The sequence below is a fragment of the Gopherus flavomarginatus genome, chromosome 3 (assembly GCF_025201925.1).
Source record: "Gopherus flavomarginatus isolate rGopFla2 chromosome 3, rGopFla2.mat.asm, whole genome shotgun sequence".
Classification (NCBI taxonomy): domain Eukaryota; kingdom Metazoa; phylum Chordata; order Testudines; family Testudinidae; genus Gopherus; species Gopherus flavomarginatus.
Window position 1 is genome coordinate 49,119,691 of NC_066619.1, and position 23,672 is coordinate 49,143,362.

The 23,672-nt window shown below is 42.3% G+C and overlaps 1 protein-coding gene across 1 annotated transcript; it reads left to right on the forward strand.

Annotated features, from left to right (window-relative positions):
• The first annotated feature begins 943 nt into the window (after positions 1–943).
• On the forward strand, positions 944–14,207 carry ENC1 (ectodermal-neural cortex 1). Its single transcript, XM_050944595.1, has 3 exons — positions 944–1,278; positions 5,666–7,474; positions 11,148–14,207. Exon 2 carries the CDS (start codon positions 5,678–5,680, stop codon positions 7,445–7,447), a length of 1,770 nt encoding a protein of 589 aa, XP_050800552.1. The 5' UTR covers positions 944–1,278; positions 5,666–5,677; the 3' UTR covers positions 7,448–7,474; positions 11,148–14,207.
• The last annotated feature ends 9,465 nt before the right edge of the window (positions 14,208–23,672 follow it).

The window sequence follows — 23,672 nt, forward strand, 5'->3', positions numbered from 1 at the left end:
GAGCGAGCTGGAGGCTGCCGGCCGCCGGGGAAGGGGCGGGACAGGCTCCCGCAGCCTCTCGCCTGCCCTGAGCGGCGGCAGTGAGGCAGGGGGGAGCCCGGCGCCGCGGCTGTAAGTTCCTGCGCGCGGACCTGTTGCGGGGCCCGACCGGGCTGGCGGGGGCTGCTGGCCGCAGGCGGGAAGAGGGACGGGCGGGTGTTGGGACAGCGCTCGGGGAAGGACGGAGCAGCTCTTCCGTCCCTGCTGGCGGTGCGCTCATGGCAGGACGCGTTTCTGCGTCCCCAGCCCCGGGAAGAGGGAGGCCGTGGGGAGGAGAGGGCTGCGCTAGGCTGCCTCGCTCCCTGCGCAGGGATCGCTCTCATTCTCACCCCAAAGCGAAGCGAGCAGCGTGAGGGACCCGTTGCCACAGACAGCCTTGCGAGTGGGTGAAAAGGTGCCTTGGCAGGGAGCGGAAAACCCTCCGAGCTTAGCAGACTCGGTGCAACTTGTTCCATGCATAGATCAGCTGGCGCTTTGATTGCTTGTATTGCAAAATGAAGCAGCCCTGCGCTGAGGCTGTTAAGTTGGGAGATATTTTTATCTCGCTGCCAGGGCGCATTTTCAGCTGCCTCATAGCTTTTTTATTGTGCATATGAACTGAGTCTGTGTATTGATCTCTAATTGAATATTGAACGACTGTGTGGGCTTGATGGTCACATCAGACCACCCAAATGGTAGATTCTCTGCATTAGTAAGCATCCTGTGTTCACTCCTGAAAGCAGGTCCGCTGTTTTTGCACCATGTGCCCATTGCAACCTTTTGAAGGAAAATGCGACACTGGTGGATAGATATTTGCTCTAACCGTTAGATAGTTATGGCATGTGTCTGTCTTTGGCAAATAGAAACACTTGCTTCCCGTTAATGCTAGATAGTAACCTTAAATATTGACTTCTTGTAGTTTCCTTTTCAAATTTTTCAAATGACTATTTTGGAAAATACACATAAGAAATGTCAGTTGACTTTTTAATAAGTCTGAGTAACCAGAATTAGAATGACCATGGACGTTTACCACTTTCAGAATCAAAGGCAAAACCCATTTCTTCTGTTCTTTCTTTTAGGAAGTTTTTCATACACAACTAATACAATGCTTATTTACACAGATAAAACAGAAATCGGTATAAACTAATTAAGTTATTTCTTCTGCAGGTTGGGAAGAAACATATTATTTCTGATTTGAAATACGGGGGAGGTATTCAGATACTACATTGAAGGGGAGCATATAGGCACGTGGGTACATAGGTATGTACTATCACACAGTCATTTTGAAATGGTCTGCATTTGGCAAAACAAAAACCAGGAACTGTACAAAAAATGAATGCATAATAAGTGATGCTCTGTTTTACACTTCGTGTAGCTTCTGTGCAATGGGTTATATTGAGGAATGTTAGAAAGAGGTTGGGCATCACTGCAGACTTAGCAACTGAAAAAAGGATCAATTCATGCAATGGGTAGTTAAGCAACAGTGATTTTTTTCCCCCAAGTATCTCACTGGAGAAACTAGACGTCTAATAGGAAGTTGTATCTTATACATAATAAATGTGCAAATAACTGAAAACACTTATTTCTTTATTTGACTGAGCTGAGACCTTCAGAATCTAAAGCTGTTAAGTAGGGTAAGAGGTTGTTGAACATTGTGTATTACCAGATTTGAGGTTGCTATGACAAGTAGCTGGTTGAAGTACATCATAAATCAATACCTTGCTTCAATGTCTAACTCTATTTCATTAGTGATTCATGATAAATATATATTTGTATTTTACTGACCATTTGTCCTTTACATTCAGATGTTATTGTTTCTAAGGAAAAATTGCCTGAAGGGAGTTGACTCATTTTATTCAAGATGAACACTTGCTCAGTGACTCTGTGAATTACCTCTGCTGAAATGTTTGAGACTTGCATAATTTGCAACAACAACTAGAGAAATCAAAGATGTCTGTTTTGAATAGTTTTATAGCTTTGAATATACTTACTACCATTTTGGCCCAACTTGCATTCTTAACAATTGCAAACCAAACTTATTCGCAAAAACACTACTTTGCTAGTAAATTATAAGAAATCTTTTGTAATGGTACTTTGCCTCTACATATTGACTGTAGAACAACTCAAAAACTAGTGTGGGGGCTTGAGGGGGAAGATGTACAAATATGTATCTTTGCTCTTTTTGAAGAAATATGTTTAGCTTACTAAAATGTGACTTGCTACACCTTGAATTCCTATAAATAGAGAGGCAACTTTAGAATGGTACAGGTAATGCTTTTGTTACAGTTTGCTAAAGAGGAACATTATGAATACTGCAAGTAATTAATAAAAATGGCTTTGGTCACTGAAAGACCAGATCTTGTCTTTTAGGATATTGCTGTGTGCAAAACAGAAATGAGGTGAAACCCTGAACTCCCTATCCCACGAAAGTCTCACAGTAGTTTTTATCATTTTTTTTTTGCAGCTGAGATCAGTATTTCTTTCTAGGCCTGTGGGTGGGCTTGGGCAACATGCAGTGATTTGCACTTTCTTACCTCTGTCCCACCCCTCTGCATATGGTCTGTAGTTCACCATTCTCAAACACAGGGATAACTCTAGTTCCTTAGCTCTTTTATTTTGTGTTCAGGGCTTGATCCTGCATGGTTCTGTGCAGCCACAAATCATCAGAACTCTCAGCACCATTCAGGATCAGAACACGCCTGTATTTGCAGTGTTTGAACTTTTCTTTATCACCGCTGCTGTGATTTTTTTTTTATTTATTATTTAGTGCTGAGTGCTATTGGTATGCTTAGCATTGCAGCAGTACACAGGGGGATACATAGTCCCAGATGCAAAGAACTCCATCCTGCAGTGAATATCACCGGGAGGGGCAGGGGATCCCTGTGTCTGTTTGGTCCCCCATTGACTTAACTGGAAATGGGCAAGAGTGCAGGGATCTGTCCATGTGTAGCTCATGTTAGGATGGGCACCTAAGGGTCTAATCCTATGAAATGCTAAATGCCTGGGGACGTTGAGTGCCTGCAGCTCCCACTGACTTCAGAGACTGGAAGCTGAGGTTGCTTCATACCCCACAGGAGGCACTCAGTCTCTTGCAGGATTGGGCCCTAAATGTGAGACAGACCAATCCAGAAAAACATACAGAATGTTGTGTATTAAATCATAACAACTTATGACATTACAAAAATCCTGTAAAGGTTTTAAAATCTGGCTCCACAATGTTGGCCAAATGAGGGTTGATCTTCCCACTTTTGCATCCAAACTGTTGATGCACTAATACCCAGAGCCATGATCCCCTATGTAATTCTGTAGCCACAACAAACCTGAAATTGAGGCATATGTTCAGTTTAACCTTTTGGCAATAGGGTAAATGGGTAAATTTAGTCCTGGATTAGTATATGTGACTCTTGAATGTCCTCTGAATGATGATTATTTGTCAGGTAATGCAATTATACTTACCATGTAAAAGTATCAGAGGGGTAGCCGTGTTAGTCTGGATCTGTAAAAGCAGCAAAGAGTCCTGTGGCACCTTACAGACTAACAGACGTTTTGGAGCATGAGCTTTTTTTCGTGCCGACTTCATCAGATGCATGTAATGCGTCTGTTAGTTTATAAGGTGCCACAGGATTCTTTGCTGCATGTAAAAGTAGTTGCATGTATTTTAATAACATACTTGGCTTTAGTTACTGCAGTTAACCTAAAACGTTGGTCCAAAGTGCTTTGCACAACTCATGTTTTCAGTCACAATGAAAACGGCTTGATCTAAACCTTACTGAAATAACTGAAAAGAATCCTACAGATTTTAGTGGGCTTTGGATCAGGCCTGATAAAGACAAACACTATGTATTTCCCTTTTGTTCCTTCTTTAAAGTCCTGATGATAATCATTAGGAAATTAAGTTCTAACTTAAAAGAAAAAGAGGTGCAGCGTTTTGGTGCATATTTCAGCATGACCATGAAGTGAAAGGCAAATCACAAACTTCCTATTGTCTGGGATATGCCATTTGTGCAGAGCAATGCAATACAGCTGCTTGCTTGGAGCGGAGCACAGGTTATTTGGTATGCAGCAATCCCTAAGCAGGTGTATGAGAAGTCTATAATTTCGCAGACATAAATGTAACATTATTAAATGCTGGAAAAATCAGATTTTTATTCTGTTGTGTGTTTTAGCCTATGATTTCCAGAAGAGTGAAAGGAATATTTGCTTGATTTTTAGAATGACATACAGACTTCTGAGGCTATTCAAATTCTTATGCAGTCTCTTTATCAGAGTGCTGGTCTGAGGACAATGGGCAAAGTTTTCCTCTTAAAAAACATGAACCACGTGGAAATGGAATGATGTATTAATTAGCAGCATAGAAATACATGTTCAGGAGTATAAATGGGGAGGGGAATTTATGGCAATCAGAGAAGCTGAACTCGTTCACCAAAATTCTTCCCCACCACCCTTTACCCAGGCTGTAGAGCGCCAGTCAAGCTGTTCCATGATGGCTGCTACTGCAGCCCCTAGTCTACAGTAACCTCTGTGGATGCTGTGTAGTCTGTCCCATCCCCCCACTGCCCACTTGTTTAGGAGTGTTTTGGTCAATGGATCTATGAAGATGCAAATCCAGAGCCCGTGTCCCTGACATATCCCCATATCATACATCAGTTCAGCTTAATTTAGGGCCAACCACTTGCCTTACTTAATCCAGAAGATTGGCCCATATGAAAGACATAAACTTGCAAATGGTTGGAAGGGACTGTGGAGGGCAGTTGAATCCTTCCAAGGTCACTTATAACTTGTTTCCCTTAAAATGGGAGAAAAACAGCGCTGGTTTTTGAAAGGACAGGGGTAGCAATGTAGAATATTCTTTCCTCCCACCCCCAAACCAACAACTGCAGACTCTTGTTCTCTGAGAGCCTCATTCAGGGGACTGCAGAATAGCAGTTCTGCATTGATTTCAGGAGATAGTACAGTTGTGTTACCCTGCCAAGGCTGTAAGTACATAACCGTCACCCAGTAGCAGGTGACCACTGGAGATATACAAGATGTAGGTCTCTATAATATTTGGCCATGATATTGTAATAAAGCTTTGGTCATGTAACAATATCCTTGCAATGTTATCTGTCTCTGTCTTCTCCTTCCCACTCCCTGCTGTTAGATATGGAACCATTATATCAAAATAAATCATCAAAATGGAATGAGTACATTCTGGTTCTCCCATGCAGTTTTTTTACATTCCATAAGGTATCCTGTCTGGTAGCTCTTCCTACTATGATTCAAAGCAGGAGAATGTTTCAGTGCGGGTATGTGATGAATCAGCTGTGCTACACTGGGGAGGAGTGAGAGAATCAGCTCTAAGTCTTTATTTTTCCTCTGTCTTCCTTGCCTACTATTGTCATGAAAGTTGGAGATCAGGTTTCCCAAGATAAACCTGCTCTTGGGCAATAATAGTGGGGCATGTCGTTTAAGAAACTCATCGGGGAAAAAATAAACATACACTGAAGTAGATATAATTCTTTGTCCTCTCATGTCTATAATAGGCTCAGAACAGGCTTCCTGCTTACAATGATTATCAGGGATGCATATAATTTTTTTTAATTAAAAGTATGTCATAAACATTTGTCATGAGAACCCTTAATCTTATTTAATTTTTGTTTACTTTTAGGTGTGGCAGAAAATGTCAGTCAGCATGCATGAGAATCGCAAGTCTAGAGCCAGCACTGGCTCTATAAACATATACTTATTCCACAAATCATCATATGCTGATAGCGTCCTTACTCACTTGAACCTTCTACGCCAACAACGGCTTTTTACAGATGTACTTCTCCATGCTGGGAACAGGTCATTCCCTTGCCATAGAGCTGTCCTAGCAGCATGTAGTCGCTACTTTGAAGCAATGTTCAGTGGTGGACTTAAAGAGAGCCAGGCTAGTGAAGTCAATTTTCATAATTCTATTCATCCAGAAGTCTTAGAACTTCTGCTGGACTATGCGTACTCCTCCAGGGTTATCATCAATGAAGAGAATGCAGAGTCCCTGCTAGAGGCTGGAGACATGTTAGAATTCCAGGATATCAGAGATGCTTGCGCAGAGTTTCTGGAGAAGAACCTTCATCCCACCAACTGCCTTGGCATGCTGCTGCTGTCAGATGCTCACCAGTGCACCAAGCTTTATGAACTCTCTTGGACGATGTGTCTTAGCAACTTCCAAACTATCAGTAAAAGTGAAGATTTTCTCCAGCTGCCAAAAGACATGGTTGTGCAGCTCCTTTCCAGTGAAGAACTAGAAACCGAAGATGAAAGATTAGTATATGAGTCAGCTATTAACTGGGTTAACTATGATCTGAATAAGCGCCACTGTTATCTCCCTGAACTATTGCAAACTGTGAGACTGGCTCTCTTGCCAGCCATCTACCTTATGGAGAATGTAGCCATGGAAGAACTTATCACTAAGCAAAGGAAAAGCAAAGATATAGTAGAAGAAGCAATAAGATGCAAGCTGAAGATCTTACAGAATGACGGTGTGGTCACCAGTTTGTGTGCCAGACCTCGTAAAACTGGCCATGCTCTGTTTCTTCTGGGGGGCCAAACCTTTATGTGTGACAAGCTGTATCTGGTGGACCAAAAGGCAAAAGAAATCATTCCAAAGGCTGACATCCCAAGTCCACGGAAAGAGTTCAGTGCTTGTGCTATTGGCTGCAAAGTGTATATCACTGGAGGCCGGGGATCAGAAAATGGAGTCTCCAAAGATGTTTGGGTATATGACACTCTTCATGAGGAGTGGTCAAAGGCTGCCCCCATGCTGGTAGCTAGGTTTGGGCATGGTTCTGCTGAACTCAAACACTGTTTGTATGTAGTAGGAGGACACACTGCAGCAACTGGTTGCCTTCCAGCTTCCCCTTCAGTATCCTTAAAGCAAGTAGAACAGTATGACCCTGTGACCAACAAATGGACAATGGTTGCACCACTTCGAGAAGGAGTAAGCAATGCAGCTGTAGTTAGTGCAAAGCTTAAACTATTTGCTTTTGGTGGCACCAGTGTTAGCCATGACAAGCTGCCCAAAGTTCAATGTTATGATCAATGTGAAAACAGATGGACAGTACCAGCCACCTGCCCCCAGCCCTGGCGCTACACAGCTGCAGCTGTTTTGGGTAACCAGATTTTTATTATGGGTGGAGATACTGAATTCTCAGCATGCTCAGCTTATAAATTCAACAGTGAAACATACCAGTGGACTAAGGTGGGAGATGTGACAGCTAAGCGAATGAGCTGCCATGCAGTAGCATCTGGAAACAAACTCTATGTAGTTGGAGGCTATTTTGGGATTCAAAGATGCAAAACATTGGACTGCTATGATCCCACATTAGATGTATGGAACAGCATAACCACAGTGCCCTATTCACTAATTCCCACAGCATTTGTCAGCACATGGAAACACCTCCCCTCGTAACTGTATGTTGTGATTGCAGCTTGTCAGGTAAGAAGTTATACCTGTGAATACAAATATAATCGTACTTAGCACTCACCGTTGTTTACATCCATAGATCTCAAAGGAGGGTAAGTACATTATTTGTATTTTACAGTAATGAAAACTGAGGCACGCAGCTGTTAAGTGACTTGTCCAAGGTCATGCATCATATTAGTGACCGAGCCAGGAATGGAACCCAGATTGCTTGGCTCCCAGTACCATGCTCTCTTCACTGGATTGATCACTTTACCTCACAGTTTAGATGTTGAATATGTAATTTCCACTAGGTGTGATGCTGATGGGGAAAATATGGTTTAATTATTACAAATTCAGTTATAAATCATTAACCTACTAGAGATAGATGATGTTTCCTTAACTACACAGAACTGGTCAATCAACATGAGGACCTAAAAAGACTTCTGTTAACCCTCTGAGGCAGGGTGGTGACTAGTCCAAATGGACAGCTTTCTGTTTGTGTGAACAATCTTGCTGCAGCTGCATTGTTACCAGTGGATATATAAGGTGTTGCACAAACACACTGGGCCAAGTCCACCCTCCTGCAACAGCTGAAGTCAATGGAATTGCACCTGCTTATGCCAAGGTTGACTTTGGCCCATTAAATATACTTTTTAAAAGCTAGTTTTTCAAAGGAAAGCTATGTTTATATGTCTGACTGTATATAATGTCACTCAGATATACCAGTAATACTGGGGTTCAAATAATTACTTGGCAGTATGCCAAAGCAAATGCCACCTCATTTATAGTTAGGCATAATGGGCCAAACTCACACCACATGCGACTTCTTACAGGCAAGTCTAAATTTGGCCTTGCTTGTTTTTCTGGTTATATGGCTCTGCTAAAGAAGGATCTTCTACTTTTCGTTTCTTCTTCATTTGGAAAACAACTAAAATATCTGAACAGCCCAAAATATTAATGTCAGTTTATATCAGCACCACGAAACAGAGTTAACTTGCTAAGCATTGTCTCAAACTAAATCTGATTTTTCATTATTACCTCCCATCTTTTCCTGAATTGCATCACTTAAGCTAAGCCTCTGATATTTTCTAGAGTTCTTACTTGAGTTATTTTGCATTAAAACTTACAAATACTATGCTTTAGTGTGTGTTGCTCATTTTTTGTCTGAGAGACTGCAGTGCAGCATCATGACTACAAACACATTCCGATGGCATGTTTAACACTCAGAAGCACCCTATGTTGCCTAAATGAGCTATGCCCTGCGAGTAGTAATTTCTTAAGGGATTTGAACACTGCATAATGCAACTATAAAACCAGCCAGGATACGAAAAACTATTGAAGGAAAAACAGTTTAAAAAAATTAAATAAGCTCTGCAGTAACTTTTGCAGTAACCTAGAACCTCCAGATCAAAGTAGGTACCTCAGAAAGATAATGATACCAGTCTGCTTTTATAGACTTCATAGCATCTTGCTCTTCAGAAGGGTCACGTTGACAGGATTTTATTGGCAACTGGACTACCAGGAGATGGCTGGCTGGCTCCTGCAATAAATAGCAGGACACCCAATTCTCCTTGTAACAGGATAAATCTGATAATCTGGGATCATTGGGGAATTTTTTCACCCAATGGTGTGCTGAGTCTTCATCTTGCCATTTCCCCTTGAGCTGAATTGGAATTTTGACTAAGTAAGGAGTGCATTTTTGGGCCACTGCAGAATAGCAACTCAGAGCTGAAATCTAGTAGGAAATGTAGTGAGGTCATGTTTCCAATGACACTTTGGTCTTTAAGTTGAATAACCACCTGTAACTTTTCCATCTCCCCCCACAACTTAGCCTTAGAAAAACAGAGTCTTGGATTCCGTCCCACATTTGCAAACATTGGAGGCTGATCATATCCTGGGTGTCTGAGATTAATTGCACTCTTCCGATAACTCAAAAACTGAGCAAATAGGCTTCTTTGAGACTACTTCCTTGCTAGCCGGAAAGCTGGAAACACATCTTTAAATCCATACCATTCAGCCAGTTTCTATTATTACTCATTTCAACAGGGCTCAGTGTTATCAGAATAGTAGTAATGAATGCCCAAACTCAGGATCTGTGCCAAGAAAAATATTGACTTTTATTCTCCTAAGATTGACTTCATTGTTCTAAAATTTACAGCACATAAAAACAGCTTTTTTTTTTTTCTGAAAAATAATAGTCTGCATATAATGGCACTTAAGGCTTTCGTTTGCTTTGCAATATCCTGTTAAAGGCCATTACTTTAGCCTCACTAGTCTGTAGGATAACTGGATGAATGCAACCGTAAACTGAAACCTCTCTAGTGCAGCATGCTCATCCAGCCAGTAGATTTTTACTGACTCCCACTGTTCTGTCAGTGGGTGGGAGGGACAAAAAGGAAATTACTTCTGATTACCCTCCGTTTTCATGGTGTTGTGTGGCCCCAGCCTGCCACAGCTTAAAAAGATTTTAGTCTGCTTTGTTTCTTCCTTCAGCTTTGCTCTTTTGAGTAGCTTTGTTTTATTTTCCCCTTGCAAGATTGATATATGTTTGTTTTTTTTTTGGTTAATCATCCCATGACAGGAAACATTATTTTGGCTTCAGTGTTGAGATATACCTTTCAAGAAGGGGAAAAAATGACACACTAGTCTGAAGAATGTCTAGGCGACATGAATCAGTGATAAGAAATTACAAAAAATTACATTGAAAGGAGTCTGTCTTAAACCCTGAAAGCAAAGAGATTTCAGGCTAAGGGTGTGTGTATACCCTGCTGTTCTTAGGCATTACGGCACTGACAATATAGGGCTACATTCTGCTCTCCTGCACATATGTGTTCATTCAGATTAACTGCACTGACTTCAGTAGAGTTACTCTGCATGTGCACCCTAAATTCTAGCTGTGCTGTCTAAAGCTACTGTAATAATGAGGCTGATGTCTGGTTTGGAAACTTGCACTTAACATAGGCTTCATAATTAAATATGGTAGCTAAATCTCAGCATCTAAGGGCTATATTTTTCACTGAATAATCAACTCCTGGAAAAGACTCCAGCGTGGAGTTGTTGAGGAGTGATGCATTGTCATGTGAAAAGAAGCTAGACAGATTTCTGCCATAATGAACAGCAGAGAGATTTTAAATAAGGAGAGTAATATGTCCACATTCTCTATGGTGAATAAATTCAATTTCGAGTTCTCCATGGTGAACAGAGGAGAACCCGCACCCTCCCAGTTCCCTCCCAGCTCTTTCCTCAACATCACTCTGATCTAGTTTGACATGGCCCATGAGCAAAATAAACTGGTTGTGCTAATCTTTGAGGCTTTTCTGGAAGAGAGAAGTTGCATGAGGTGGTGGTTTTCATTTTTTTTAAAGCATATCTCCATCCCATTTGTTGAGAACAGGAAAAGTAGTGTGTTGCAAAATCCAGCAAAAATAGCACTATCGACCACATGCTATTTAACCTTATAAGGGTCAGATTCACACTGAAGTACAACTCTACCCCGTAGCTAGTCCCTATTGGAGTCTCTGGGGCTACTTGCAGAGTAAGGCCAGGCAAGTGTTGTGGTTGGTTTATTTACTATCAGTGATTAGTTATTACACAGAGACATGCAAAAGGCTTTTAGTTTTTCTTTGACGTCTAATGAAAACCTTATTGTATATTGTCTCACAAGAATCCTCTAAATCTTTTCTTCTCTCCCTCCTTTTTTATTTAGTTTGCTCTGTTATTTGGAGAAGAGACTTGGAATCTCAGCTGTGGAGAAATGGTTTTAATGAAGAAAAATCGTTCAGAATCTTTGAGTTTGAAGAAAAATATCTGCACCTTGTAAATTATCTAACCTGGACATGAAGGAATGGGAGGAAAAGAACTGCCTTTGGTGCATCAGCACATGGTTTAAATATGAAAGAATGAACCTATGGTCTGATTCCTTGTACTAGTAATTGTGGATTAATGTCAGTGTTAATCAGACCTTTGAAGGGAGGGGATGGGGAAAAGGACAAACACAAAAGAAGTACAGAACTTTCCATAGTTGTGCAACCTACAGCTCTAGATTTTCATGGACTCCATTGTGTGTGCGTGAAATTTGAAATGGTTGTCACCTCTCACTGTGACAGTTTGAAGTGTCAGCACCAGCTGCTGGGGAAGCTGGCCAGGTCTGAAACAGTGAGATGTTGCTGTGAATGAAGATATAGCTGTGTCACTGCAGCGTACTTCTACAGGAATGAACTTGTTTATAGGCAGTGTCTGAAGAATCCATTAGATTATCACGTTATGATGTCCTATATGCAGTGAGTTACCTTTCATTGTATAAGGAACAGCACAATTAAAAACATAAATAAAAGGTTTTTGCAATAGCGGGGAACTAAAAAGAACTCATTTTCCCCAAATGTTTGATTTCCCTTCCACCCTGTATTTATAGGTAACTTAAACTGTCCCATTCCTGTTATGTTACTTGTAGATGTAGCTATTTATTGTTCAGTGTTTGCATGCTGAAACAGTGCCTGCAGTTGTCTTCATGTTGTAAGGATTTGTGTGATTTGTTGTTTGTTTTGCACATTTTGTGGTCTCTGACTCGCTCTGCTGCACACAAAAAAGAAAACTGTTGAGTAATAGTTGGAGGTGGGAGGGAGTGAGGGGATGGCTTCCTCAGTTGGAAATGGAAGGATTACAGGGCAAGATCTTAAATTACCCACATACTAAAGGAAGAAGCCATGTAGGTCACTTTCTCAGGCCGCCAACTCCCCAGGTTAGATGTGTTGTATCCTGTAGATAGTGTCCCTGCTCCATTTCATTGGCCTGCTCATGCCTTTGAATTTCTAATCTGGAACTAGCCAAAACCATTTACAGCTTTCTCTTTGTGCAGCCTCTCAGTTACCTAGAAGATGCTGTGGGATGGTTTCTGTGCACAGAGCTCCGAGAAAGGCATTGGCCAAAAAGTTATTTATTTATTTATTTATGAGTTTAGACTATGGGACATTTACCACAGCCGCATTTACCTGATTGAATGGAGTCTGGCTGACTCACAAAAGCAATACAGATTAGTAGTGAACTAGTTAAAAAACAAAACAAAAAACCAGCAGCTTGCACTGACAGGATTGGCTCCTCTGTCTGTGTAGAAGTGGGATGAATGAGTGCCATGGTGTCAAAGACCCAAAAGGCATGGCCCAGTTGTTACAATGAAGCATGAAAAATTGCAGAACTAGAACTTAAAAATAATCCTCAAGCTCTGCTGCATCTTTTATTTTCACACAGCCAGATGAGTCTTCAGACATTTTGGTACTGAGAAATGTCAGATATGATCATGATAAACCAAAGGATTGAAAAAAGAACTCCCATTTTATTTGCTCAGTCTAGTTTTGAGTCGGGTATGAGCCTACTCTTTTCTTCATTTCTTTACTTCTGTTTCACAGGTGCTTACTTTGCCAGATTTCATTGTGAAGCACGTGTTGTGTTTTTCGTAAGTCTGTTGAGCCCAACTTAATAATGATTGGTGAACAACATGGTTGTAGTATTCTGCTGTGGTGCAAGTAAAAGATTTTTAGTTGCATGCATGCAAAACCAAAAGTAATTATGTTGTTGTTTGCATTTCTCTCTATGATGGTGAAGTCACTGTGCTCTTTAAGCTTACCATCTGAAAACATTTACAGTGATCACCATTACATTTTTCTCACAAGGGAAGAATTTTTAAAGGCTGACCCCTGGTTTGACATGAACAGGACTCCACAACTATATAGTAAACGAGTTACAGTTATAGGTCCGCTAGGTTAGGTTGACCTGTTGAAGTAAAAACTCAGAAATTTAAAAATCAATCCCCTTCTTCTACATGGCTTTAAAGAATAGACGTGCTTCGTAGGTAGAGCATCTTCCTAGAAGCCCGAGTTGCCCCAGTAAAGTAAATGGGCTGGATTCTATACTGCCTTGTATGTGGGGTAGTCATTCACACCAGTGCAATGTGGGTATAAAATGCTCCCAAATCCAAATAGTCACGTTTTACATCCTCTTCGCACAGGTGTATGTGGTTACACAAGTTACAAGGAAGTGATGTGTTGGGTCCAATGGAACGACTCTTTTGACTAAAGATATATGATCAAGCCCTGTTTTCTTCATTGATATAGTTCTGTCTTGAAGCTGCACCATACATTGCTATTTAGCATCTGACATAAATCTGTTTTATAATACCATGTAACTTCCGAAAGTGGGATGAATTTCTGCAGCTGTTTTCAAAGTTGTGGTGTGCTTTCAACTGCTTGATTAATTCCTGTGTGTAGGCTGAAGGAAACTGAAGTCAGGGTGGGCCGCAGGCCCTGCAGGGAATATTCTGGGCTTCTGCTCTTTGAATTGATGTGAGAATTCTGGCTTACTACTTGACCATTCCAGTCGTGCAAAACATCCCACACTTTGAAGTAAATGCAATTCACAGCAGAGTGCACACAAAAACCTTGGCATAGGACAGGAAGGTTCTTCTTATTTTGTGGGCTGGTTGCTGTAGAAACTTATAACAAAGGACAGCCTTCCACTTCTAGTATAATTGTGTAGACCCTTTTCTCTAGGCCTGACACCTGTCTAATAAGAGTGATTAGAGCTGAATAATGCCCCTTCCCTGACTTGAAGATGTGGTTCACATACTAAAAGAAAACTACAAGTGGAGAAGGAAAATGTCTATGTTCTGTCTCCGTTTGCTACTATATTTTAAGGTTTTGTAAAACTGCATTTTTTTTTCACAATGTGAAACTGAAGGTCAATAAATTATTAGAGATTTTCTCTTCAATGAGTAGTTCCTTTGAGGGTTGGGTTGGTTTATTTGTTGTTTGCCTGCAATTTTTTTTGGTCCTTGTAACACACATCTTTTTCATGGGAAAAAAAAGACATCCTTGATATGTAGTTTACTGGTTTGTTTTAAACTTCTGCTTCAGTTGCACTTGGACTGTTCCCTTTGTTCTATTAGGCCACTTATTATGATCTAGATCTCAGAGTTCAATAGGTAAAACTATGAGAGCTTTAAAACAACAACAGGAAATGCAAGCCTTCATAATTTCTTTTGGCCTTTGAAGTACAGTTTAGGGTCTAATATGAATCTAGAACAAAATTAGACAAGTCAGATCTTCCAGAATAGTTCCTGAGGGAAAAAAGGTTGCTGGCTCTGTATAAAGCATTTTAATCAGTCCTTCTGTATGGTGATGCCAACTTTTCCTAACGTAGCACTAAAAATTTCCCAAATCTGATGAAAAATTCCCAGATAAAGTTTTTTATAGTGCTTCTATATCCTGGGAAATTTCCCCAAAATTTCCCAGGATACAGAAGCACTGATTTTAATATGTATATATTTATATGTGTGTGTGTGTGTGTATATATTTATATATACACGCGCGCAAACGCGCGCGCACACACTCTGAGCCAAAGTCTCCTCTTATTTACACCAGCACGTCCTATGAATTTCTAAGCTTACTTTTTATGGTATAAAAGATTTTTAATGCTATTGGTTTTATGCTTGTATAACACCAAGGATCCCCAAACTCTTTTACAAACTGAGGCCCCCATCCTGCAATGAGACCCATGCATGTGTACCCCAGGGTACTGCCAAGGTTTGTGGCCAATGGCCCCATTCTGCCCAGGGAAGGGATAATTCTACCCTTGTCAACCCATTGTGATTCCAAGGAATTCTTGCTTGGAGGTAGGGGAGGAGGAGATCACTCCCCAGGGAGAAAGAGACTGAGTGTTCCACTTCTTAACCTGCAGATCACTTGAGAGCTGTACAGCATTGAAGGACACAAGGTGTAGCCTTGGACTGCTGCCTGGCTTCACTGGCTCCCACTGGTCTCTAGATAGTATAGTTGTGCTTCCCCTACAGAAATCCCCTCTAGTCTGCCAGATAAGCATGAAAAGCAGTGATTTAGTGGATAGAGCACTGGGCTGGGAGTCAGGAGACCTGGGTTCTGCCACTGGTCTGCTGCATGACCTAGGTCAAGTCTTCTCACCTCTCAGAAATAAGGAGGGACCATGTTCAAAAAAACTTGGTCCATCATGAGTTAAAGGACTGATTCAAATCCCACTAAAGTTAATGGACTCCACTGACTTTAAGGGCCTTTGGATCAGGCACTCTGTGGGTATATGGCTTCACCTTTGGTAGTGTGGGCTGTCTATGTACAATCACTTGTGTAAATATGAGACAATTACATTTTAAATCAGCCCCCAACTAATACTGCCACCTACAGTAACCTATTGTGCTTAAGAGTGCAGCGCTTTGGGCAAGACCAGAAAGTAAAAAAGGTAGTTTCCCCAAATCCCCTAATCTTGCTATCAGGCTCTCACTAAAGTCTGCTGCTACTCCCTGAGAGATTCAATAGCCCAGTTGTTTTCAAGTCCTCTTTCTGCTCAGAGGTTTGTGCTGATCTACTCAGAGACACAGTACCTTGTGACTTACAGGACTGGGCAGAGCTAACCAACAGCTGGAGTATCCAATACTCAGCCGTTTACAATCCATAGAGCGATGAAAACAAATTGGTGGAGTAATTCTGAATAATGAAAAATTTGGAGGAAATCGCAATCTTCTGAGATAAAAAAGGATAAATTATTGGAGTAAATTGTTCCCTGAACACTATTGCCTTGACACTGCTCTGGGTCCTGGATTTACAGCTAATCTGGTAATATGGCACTATGTGCAGCACCATGCGTGGCCATGACGACTCAGAGCTGAATGCAACCCGCATCGTTTCTTGCAGCATGTAGTTGTTCTTAGGAGGACTTCCAACCAAACACTGGCTCGGCCTGAGGGCAGGGTGATTGAAATGGATGGTATGAATTACCAAATGTAAATGCCAAGAATCAAGATGGTAGGCACCGTAAGAGTGAATAGTAAACACTCTTTAATAGTTGCAGGGGATCACCATTTATTAGCATTGTGGCAGGGCTCCTTGCGCAGAAATCAAGCATACCTAGATGCTCAGTCCTCAACCAAGAAGGGCTTGAAATACTCCCTTGGCAACATGATCATTCCCTAGCTGACCTGGGAGATGAATTGTACCTACCTCTGGCAGAGACCTCAGATAACATGCATAGCATTTCATGTCAATGTAGTATCACGGGATTGATGGGGGGAAGGAATGCCTTCTATTATCCTACAGGGACTCCAGGAGTATAATGGGTGGGTTCCAAAATGGGGGTTGATACCTACTGCTTGTCCAGGAGGATAGATGCTGCAACTTGGGACCTTGGTGGTGGCAAGGGGAGAGAGCTAAAGCAGAGAGAAGCATGTGATGTGAGTGTATGAAATGGCAGGATCATCAGAGCTTTGTCAAAGCAGGTACAGCATTTTCTTCTATTGTTTTTAATAATAAGGTATAATGAAGCTTTTTAATCTGTTGTGTATAGATAGTATGAATGTGTATGCACACACTTATAGAGAGAGACACTGGAGCAGCTTGGTGCTGGAAAGCAGAGTAGGCATCTGAGAGCCAGATAAACTCTTTGGCCCAGATCCTCAAAGTTATTCAGGCTCCTAACTTTCATTGAAATGAATGGAAGTTAGGAGCCTAAATACCTTTGAGGATATGGACCTTTGATTGTCTTGGTTGACCCTGCCTCCAGCATCAGTTAGCACAGTTTACTCTGACTTAGATTACTGGCATAGGCTTCCTGTTCGCTCTTACAGCAGTGGAAGAGTGATATGATGTAGCCTGGTGTCACCATACTCTCTTTTCATCCCTATCATGTCCCCTCACTCTTCCTCCGTGCCCAAATGGTGCAAAGGGGCTGGAGCAGAAATAAGAATCTGGCCCATTATATGTGTCTGTGTGTATGTATATGACATACACAAACATGCATATGTATCTTATAGGTAAAGGTGAGGTTTACACACAGATTTACTTCACATTTTTAGGCTTGTTGTAAATATAAAAGGTATGAGTTCCTTCAGTGTCTAAGACATGCAGGTAGCTGAGACCATCTGTCTGGAATGTGACTTTAATGGTGATTATGAATTTTAAAGCATCATTATTTGTTAGAGACGGTACAGCTAGGAGGAAGAGTCAGCCTCAATATGTGAGGCATGACTATGAATTAAAATGAGTTTAGTTAAGCAAATTACAAATCTCTCGCAATCATGTTTAGGCCGTGTTTCTGGCCCAGCAGTGGTCTTGAGAGTCTCAGGAAACCAAATTAGACAAAGTTTCCCTTTCTCTTTTTTTGGTCCAGTTGCCCTAGCAACCATAATCTTTATCTCTGAAGAGATGGGGAGCTGCGGAGGAGGGAGAGCAGTAGGAATTTCAGCTAAAACCCCTGCTAATCCTTTACTTATGTTATCAGATTTTCACTGTTCGGTTATTTCACACTTACATACTAGATGGTGCTGGGGTGTGTGTTTGATATTTTGTAAATTCTATGGCACTTTTTATTGATCATATGCAGATCCTTTGATTCAAAGATAAAATTTATGTCTGGTGAGAGAAACAAGCTTTCAAGCTTATATAGAACTCTTCTTCAGGTCTGGGAGACAAAAAGTGTCACAGCTAAATACAAGGTAGACCTGATTGTTTAACATCAGTAGTTTAACACATATTTGAAGGGGCTATTCAAGATGAAGTGGCCCATTAACACCCCTCCAATCATAGGGAGAAAAGGGGGGAGAAGCAGTTGGGGGTGGAGGGAGGTTGTTAGTGGGCTATAGATTGTTTTAATAAGCCATAAATCCAATGTCTTTATTCAGTCCATGATTTCTGGTATCTAGTAAAGTTATGAATTTAAGCTCCCAAGCATGTCTTTTGAAAGTGTGCACATATCCTTTGAGGATGAGGACTGATAGGTCAAATGTAGAGTGATTGCTTTGTGAAAAGTGTTCACACACAGATGACATGATGTCTTTGTTTTTTATCATTTTTCCTGTGTGAGTTCATTCGAGAGCATAGCGATTGTCTGGTTTCACCCACATGGTCACTATTGGTGTGTTTAGAGCACTGGATCACATGTTGTGATAGGCATGGGTAGGACTCATGGACTTGAAAAGTTTGTTGTGATGGGTGTTGATCATTGTAGTAACAACCCCCCAGCTGCTTCTCCCCCGCCCCCTTCCTTTACTCACTGTGACTGGAGGGTGTAAACTGGCCCCTTCACCTTGTTGTTGTTGTTGTTGTTCATCCTTCATGTTCGAAGATGACTATGACATCACTGATTGATTTGGTTGATCAGGCCAATTTGAGCTGTAAACTGTGCTAATAAGCGATGGTCACATAAACACCACCCTATACCAGAAAGCCACTGACCGCTATACTTACCTACATGCCTCCAGCTTCCATCCAGGACACACCACATGATCTATTGTCTACAGCCAAGCTCTAAGATACAACTGTATTTGGTCCAGTCCCTCAGACAGAGATGAAACACCTACAAGATCTCTATCAAGCATTCTTAAAACTACAGTGCCCACCTGCTGAAGTAAAAAAACAGATTGACAGAGCCAGAAGAGCACCCAGAAGCCACCTACTACAGGACAGGTCCAACAAAGAAAATAACAGAACGCCACTAGCCATCACCTACAGCCCCCAACTAAAACCTCTCCAGCGCATCATCAAAGATCTACAACCTATCCTTAAAGATGTTCCCTCACTCTCACAGATCCTGGGAGACAGGCCAGTCCTCACTTATAGACAGCTTCCCAACCCGAAACAAATACTCACCAGCAGCCGCACACTATACAACATAAACGCTAACCCAGGAACCTATTCTTGCAACAAAGCCCGATGCCAGCTCTATCCACATATCGATTCAAGTGACACCATCATAGGACCTAATCACATCAGCCACGCCATCAGGGGTTCGTTCACCTGCACATCTACCAATGTGATATATGCCATCATGTGCCAGCAATGCCCCTCTGCCATGTACATTGGCCAAACCGGACAGTCTCTTCGCAAAAGAATAAATGGACACAAATCTGACATCATGAATCATAACATTCAAAACCCAGTGGGAGAACACTTCAACCTCTCTAACCACTCAGTGACAGACTTGAAGGTGGCAGTTTTGCAACAAAAAAAACTTCAAAAACAGACTCCAAAGAGAGACTGCTGAACTCGAATTAATATGCAAATTAGACACAATTAACTCAGGCCTTAACAGAGACTGGGAATGGCTGGGTCATTACACTAATTGAATCTATTTCTCTATGTTAAGTTCTCCTCACACCTTCTATGGGTCATCTCCATTATCACTTCAAACGTTTTTTTTCCCTGCTGACGATAGCTCATCTCAATTGATTAGACTCTTCCTGTTGGTATGCATCCTTCCACCTTTTCATGTTCTCTGTATGTATAAATATCTCCTGTCTGTGTATTCCATTCTGTGCATCTGAAGAAGTGAGCTGTAGCTCACGAAAGCTCATGCTGAAATAAATTTGTTAGTTTCTAAGGTGCTACAAGTACTCCTGTTCTTTTTGTAAACTGTCTGTGGCACACTGAACATGAGATGCTGCTGTGAGTTACTTGATTAACAGTGGACATGCTTCTGTTGCGGGATATATGCTACTGGAGCTTCTGCTCTGCCTCAGCAGTTCTCCTCTGCTCATAGACTGTAGCTCCAGTATGGATGAGATTTTGCCAGATAGAAAGATGATGAGTGATATCTTCCCAAATGTCTGGGTCAATGTTGAAACACCTCAAAAATAACTTGAGGGAGTCCTTGAAACATTTCTTCTGGCCTCCCTGAGAGTGCTTTCCCTCCTTTAGCTCACCATAAAAGATTTTCTTTGGCAGTCACTCATTTGACACTCTGGTGACATGGCCTGCCCATCTCATCAAAGAGTATGGATGCTTGGAATACCTGCCCGTATGAGAACCTCATTTGGAACCTTGTCTTTCCATCTTATCCTCATCAGTTTCCTCAGACAGCCCAGGTGAAATTTATTCAGCTTCACAGCATGGCATTATTACACCATCAAAGTTTCGTATGCATATGTCAGAGTTGGCAACATGATGTCTTTTCAGTTTTTTTTGTTGACTAATGCTATGCTCCCACACATGTGCATATAGTCTGCCAAGGGCCACACTTGCTTTGGCAATTCTGGTGTTGGTTTAATCGTCAATGTGAATTGCACGTAACAGTGTGCTGCCGAGGTAGGTGAACTTGTCCACTGCCTAGAGGGTTTGGCCATTCACTGTGATAGTAGCTCTACTTAAGGCTTTCCTGGTGCAGGTTGGTACATCACTTCTGTCTTCTTGATGTTGATTGTGACACCAGAAATGTCACAAGCTGAAGAGAAATAGTCCATCCTTTGCTGCATGTCAGACTCAGATTTGACATTCAGGGAACAGTCATCAGCAAACAGAAGGTCACAAACAGTCACTTCCTGTACCTTCGTCTTTGCCTGTAGTCTCCTCAGATTGAGAAGCTTGCCATCAGTCTGGTTTCTGATGCCAAGCCTGGTGTTACATTCACGAACAGCATCTGTAAGCATGGCAGGAAACATCATACTGAAGGACTGCGCAACCAACTTCTAATAGTTGATGCAAACTCTAATATCATTGAAGAAAATTAGGCATCCTTTAGAGATTCTGTATACTCAGCTGCATCTAGTATTCTCTTTTCCATTACATGTAAAGATAAAGATTGTTTTGATGAAAATGATACAGACATAGGGAGACTATGGAACAGGAAACATTGGCACCATACGGCCTGTTTAGGAGACAGCACTTCAATATCTAAGAAGGCAGCCTTCAGCAACATCATGACGACTGTCCAACGCAAACTTAGAGAGATGCAAAACTCATGGCTGAGCAACAAGGCAGATGAGAGTCAGTCCTATGCAGACAGGAATGTTATGAAGAACATTTATGATGCTCTGAGGACAATCTCTGGACCACGGTCTTCAGGCACATCTCCAGTACTGAGTGCTGATGGCACCACACTGCTCACTGACAAAGAAAAGATACTGCAAAACATGGGCAGAACACTAACAACATCCTCAATCAACCATCATCTATTAGCAAGGAGGCAAGTGATCGACTGCCCCAGACTGATATCTCTTGCTGATCCCTCATCACTGACCAAAACTGTGAAAGTGGTCAAACGGTAAAGCACCTGGAGCAGATGCTATACCACAGAAGTCTATAAGGCCGGAAACTGGCTGAATTTTTCTAGTCAATGTGGACTCAAGAAACTATATCCCAGGAGTACAAGCATGCATCCATCGTCCACTTGCACAAGCAGAAAGGTAACACACAATCCTGCAACTATTGGAGCATCTCCTTGTTGTCAATAGCTGGCAAAATTCTCACCAGAACTGTGCTGAATTGCCTCGTGCAACACATTGAACAAGAGCTCCTGCCTGAGGCCTAGTCTACACTACGTGTTTAAATCGAATTTAGCAGCGTTAAACCGAATTAACCCTGCACCCGTCCACACAACGAAGCCCTTTATATCGATATCAAGGGCTCTTAAAACCGATTTCTGTACTCCTCCCTGACGAGGGGAGTAGCACTGAAATCAATATTGCCATGTCGGATTAGGGTTAGTGTGGCTGCAATTCGACAGTATTGGCCTCTGGGCGGTATCCCACAGTGCACCATTGTGACCACTCTGGAAAGCAATCTGAACTCGGATGCACTGGCCAGGTAGACAGGAAAAGCCCCGCGAACTTTTGAATTTCATTTCCTATTTACCCAGCGTGGAGCTCTGATCAGCACGGATGGCAATGCAGTCCCAAATCCAAAAAGAGCTCCAGCATGGACCATACGGGAGATACTGGATCTGACCGCTGTATGGGGAGACAAATCTGTTCTATCAGAGCTCCGTTACACAAGATGAAATGACAAAGCATTTGAAAAAATCTCCAGGCTATGACAGACAGAGGCCACAGCAGGGACTCAGCACAGTGCTGTGTGACAAGCGTAACGGAAAGCCAAAGAATCAAATAGATTCTCATGGAGGGAGGGAGGGGGGACTGAGGACTCCAGCTATCCCACAGTCCCCGCAGTCTCCAAAAAGCATTTGCATTCTTGGCTGAGCTCCCAGTGCCTGAAGGGTCAAAAACATTTTCCTGGGTGTTTCAGGGTATATGTTGTCAATTTACTCCCTCCCGCCCGAAAGAAAAGGGAAAAAAAAATCGTTTCTCGCCTTTTTTTAGTGTCACCCTATGTCTACTGCATGCTGTTGGTAGACAGGGTGCTGCAGCGCAGAACAGCAGCATTCCCTCCCCTCCTCGGTGGCAGACGGTGCAAAATGACTGCTATCCGTCCTCATCATCATCCCGTGAGTGCTCCTGGCTGGCCTCGGTGAGGTCGGCCAGGGGCGCCTGGGCAAAAATGGGAATGACTCCCTGTTATTCCCGGAAAGTGGTACAGAAGGACTGAGCACCATCCTCATCATAGCAGCTGGAGGCTGAGCGCCTCCCCACCTCCCCTTTCATGTCTAATGAAGATTCTGTCCTGCCTGGACTACCATAGCAGCAGGAGGCTGTCTCCCTCTCATTTTATCTCACTAAAAAGTCAGTGTTTCTTATTCCTGCATTCTTTATTACTTCATCTCACAAATGGGAGGATAACTGCCATGGTAGCCCAAGAGGGGTGTGGGAGGAAGGAAGCAATGGGCGGGGTTGTTGCAGGAGCACCCCCCTAGAATGGCATGCAGCTCATCATTCCTGCGGGATATCTGAGGCTCTGACCCGGAGCGGCTGTGCTCTCTGGTTCTCTAGTAGACTTGCCCCTTATTCTAGGCAGGACTGACTCTATTTTTAGACAAAACATAAAGAAGGGAATGACTTGGGGAGTCATTCCCAGTTTTGTCCATGCGCCCCCGGCCGACCTCAGCGAGGCCAGCCAGGAGCACCCATGACAGCAGCAGACGGTACAAAAGGATTGATAACCATCATCACCAATTTCCAATTGCAGACGGTGATATAGGGCTGGTAACCGTCTCTGCTACCTTGCAAAGGCAAATGAATGCTGCTGTGTAGCACTGCAGTACCGCGTCTGTCAGCAGCATCCAGTACACATATGGTGACAGTGACAAAAGGCTAAATGGGCTCCATGATTCCCATGCTATGGCATCTGCCAGGGCAATCAAGGGAAAAAGGGCGTGAAATGATTGTCTGCCGTTGCTTTCACAGTGGAAGGATTAAGTGACGACATTTACCCAGAATCACCCATGACACTGTTTGTGCCCCATCATGCATTAGGATCTCAACCCAGAATTCCAATGGGCAGAGGAGACTGCAGGAACTATGAGATAGCTACGGGATAGCTACCCACAGTGT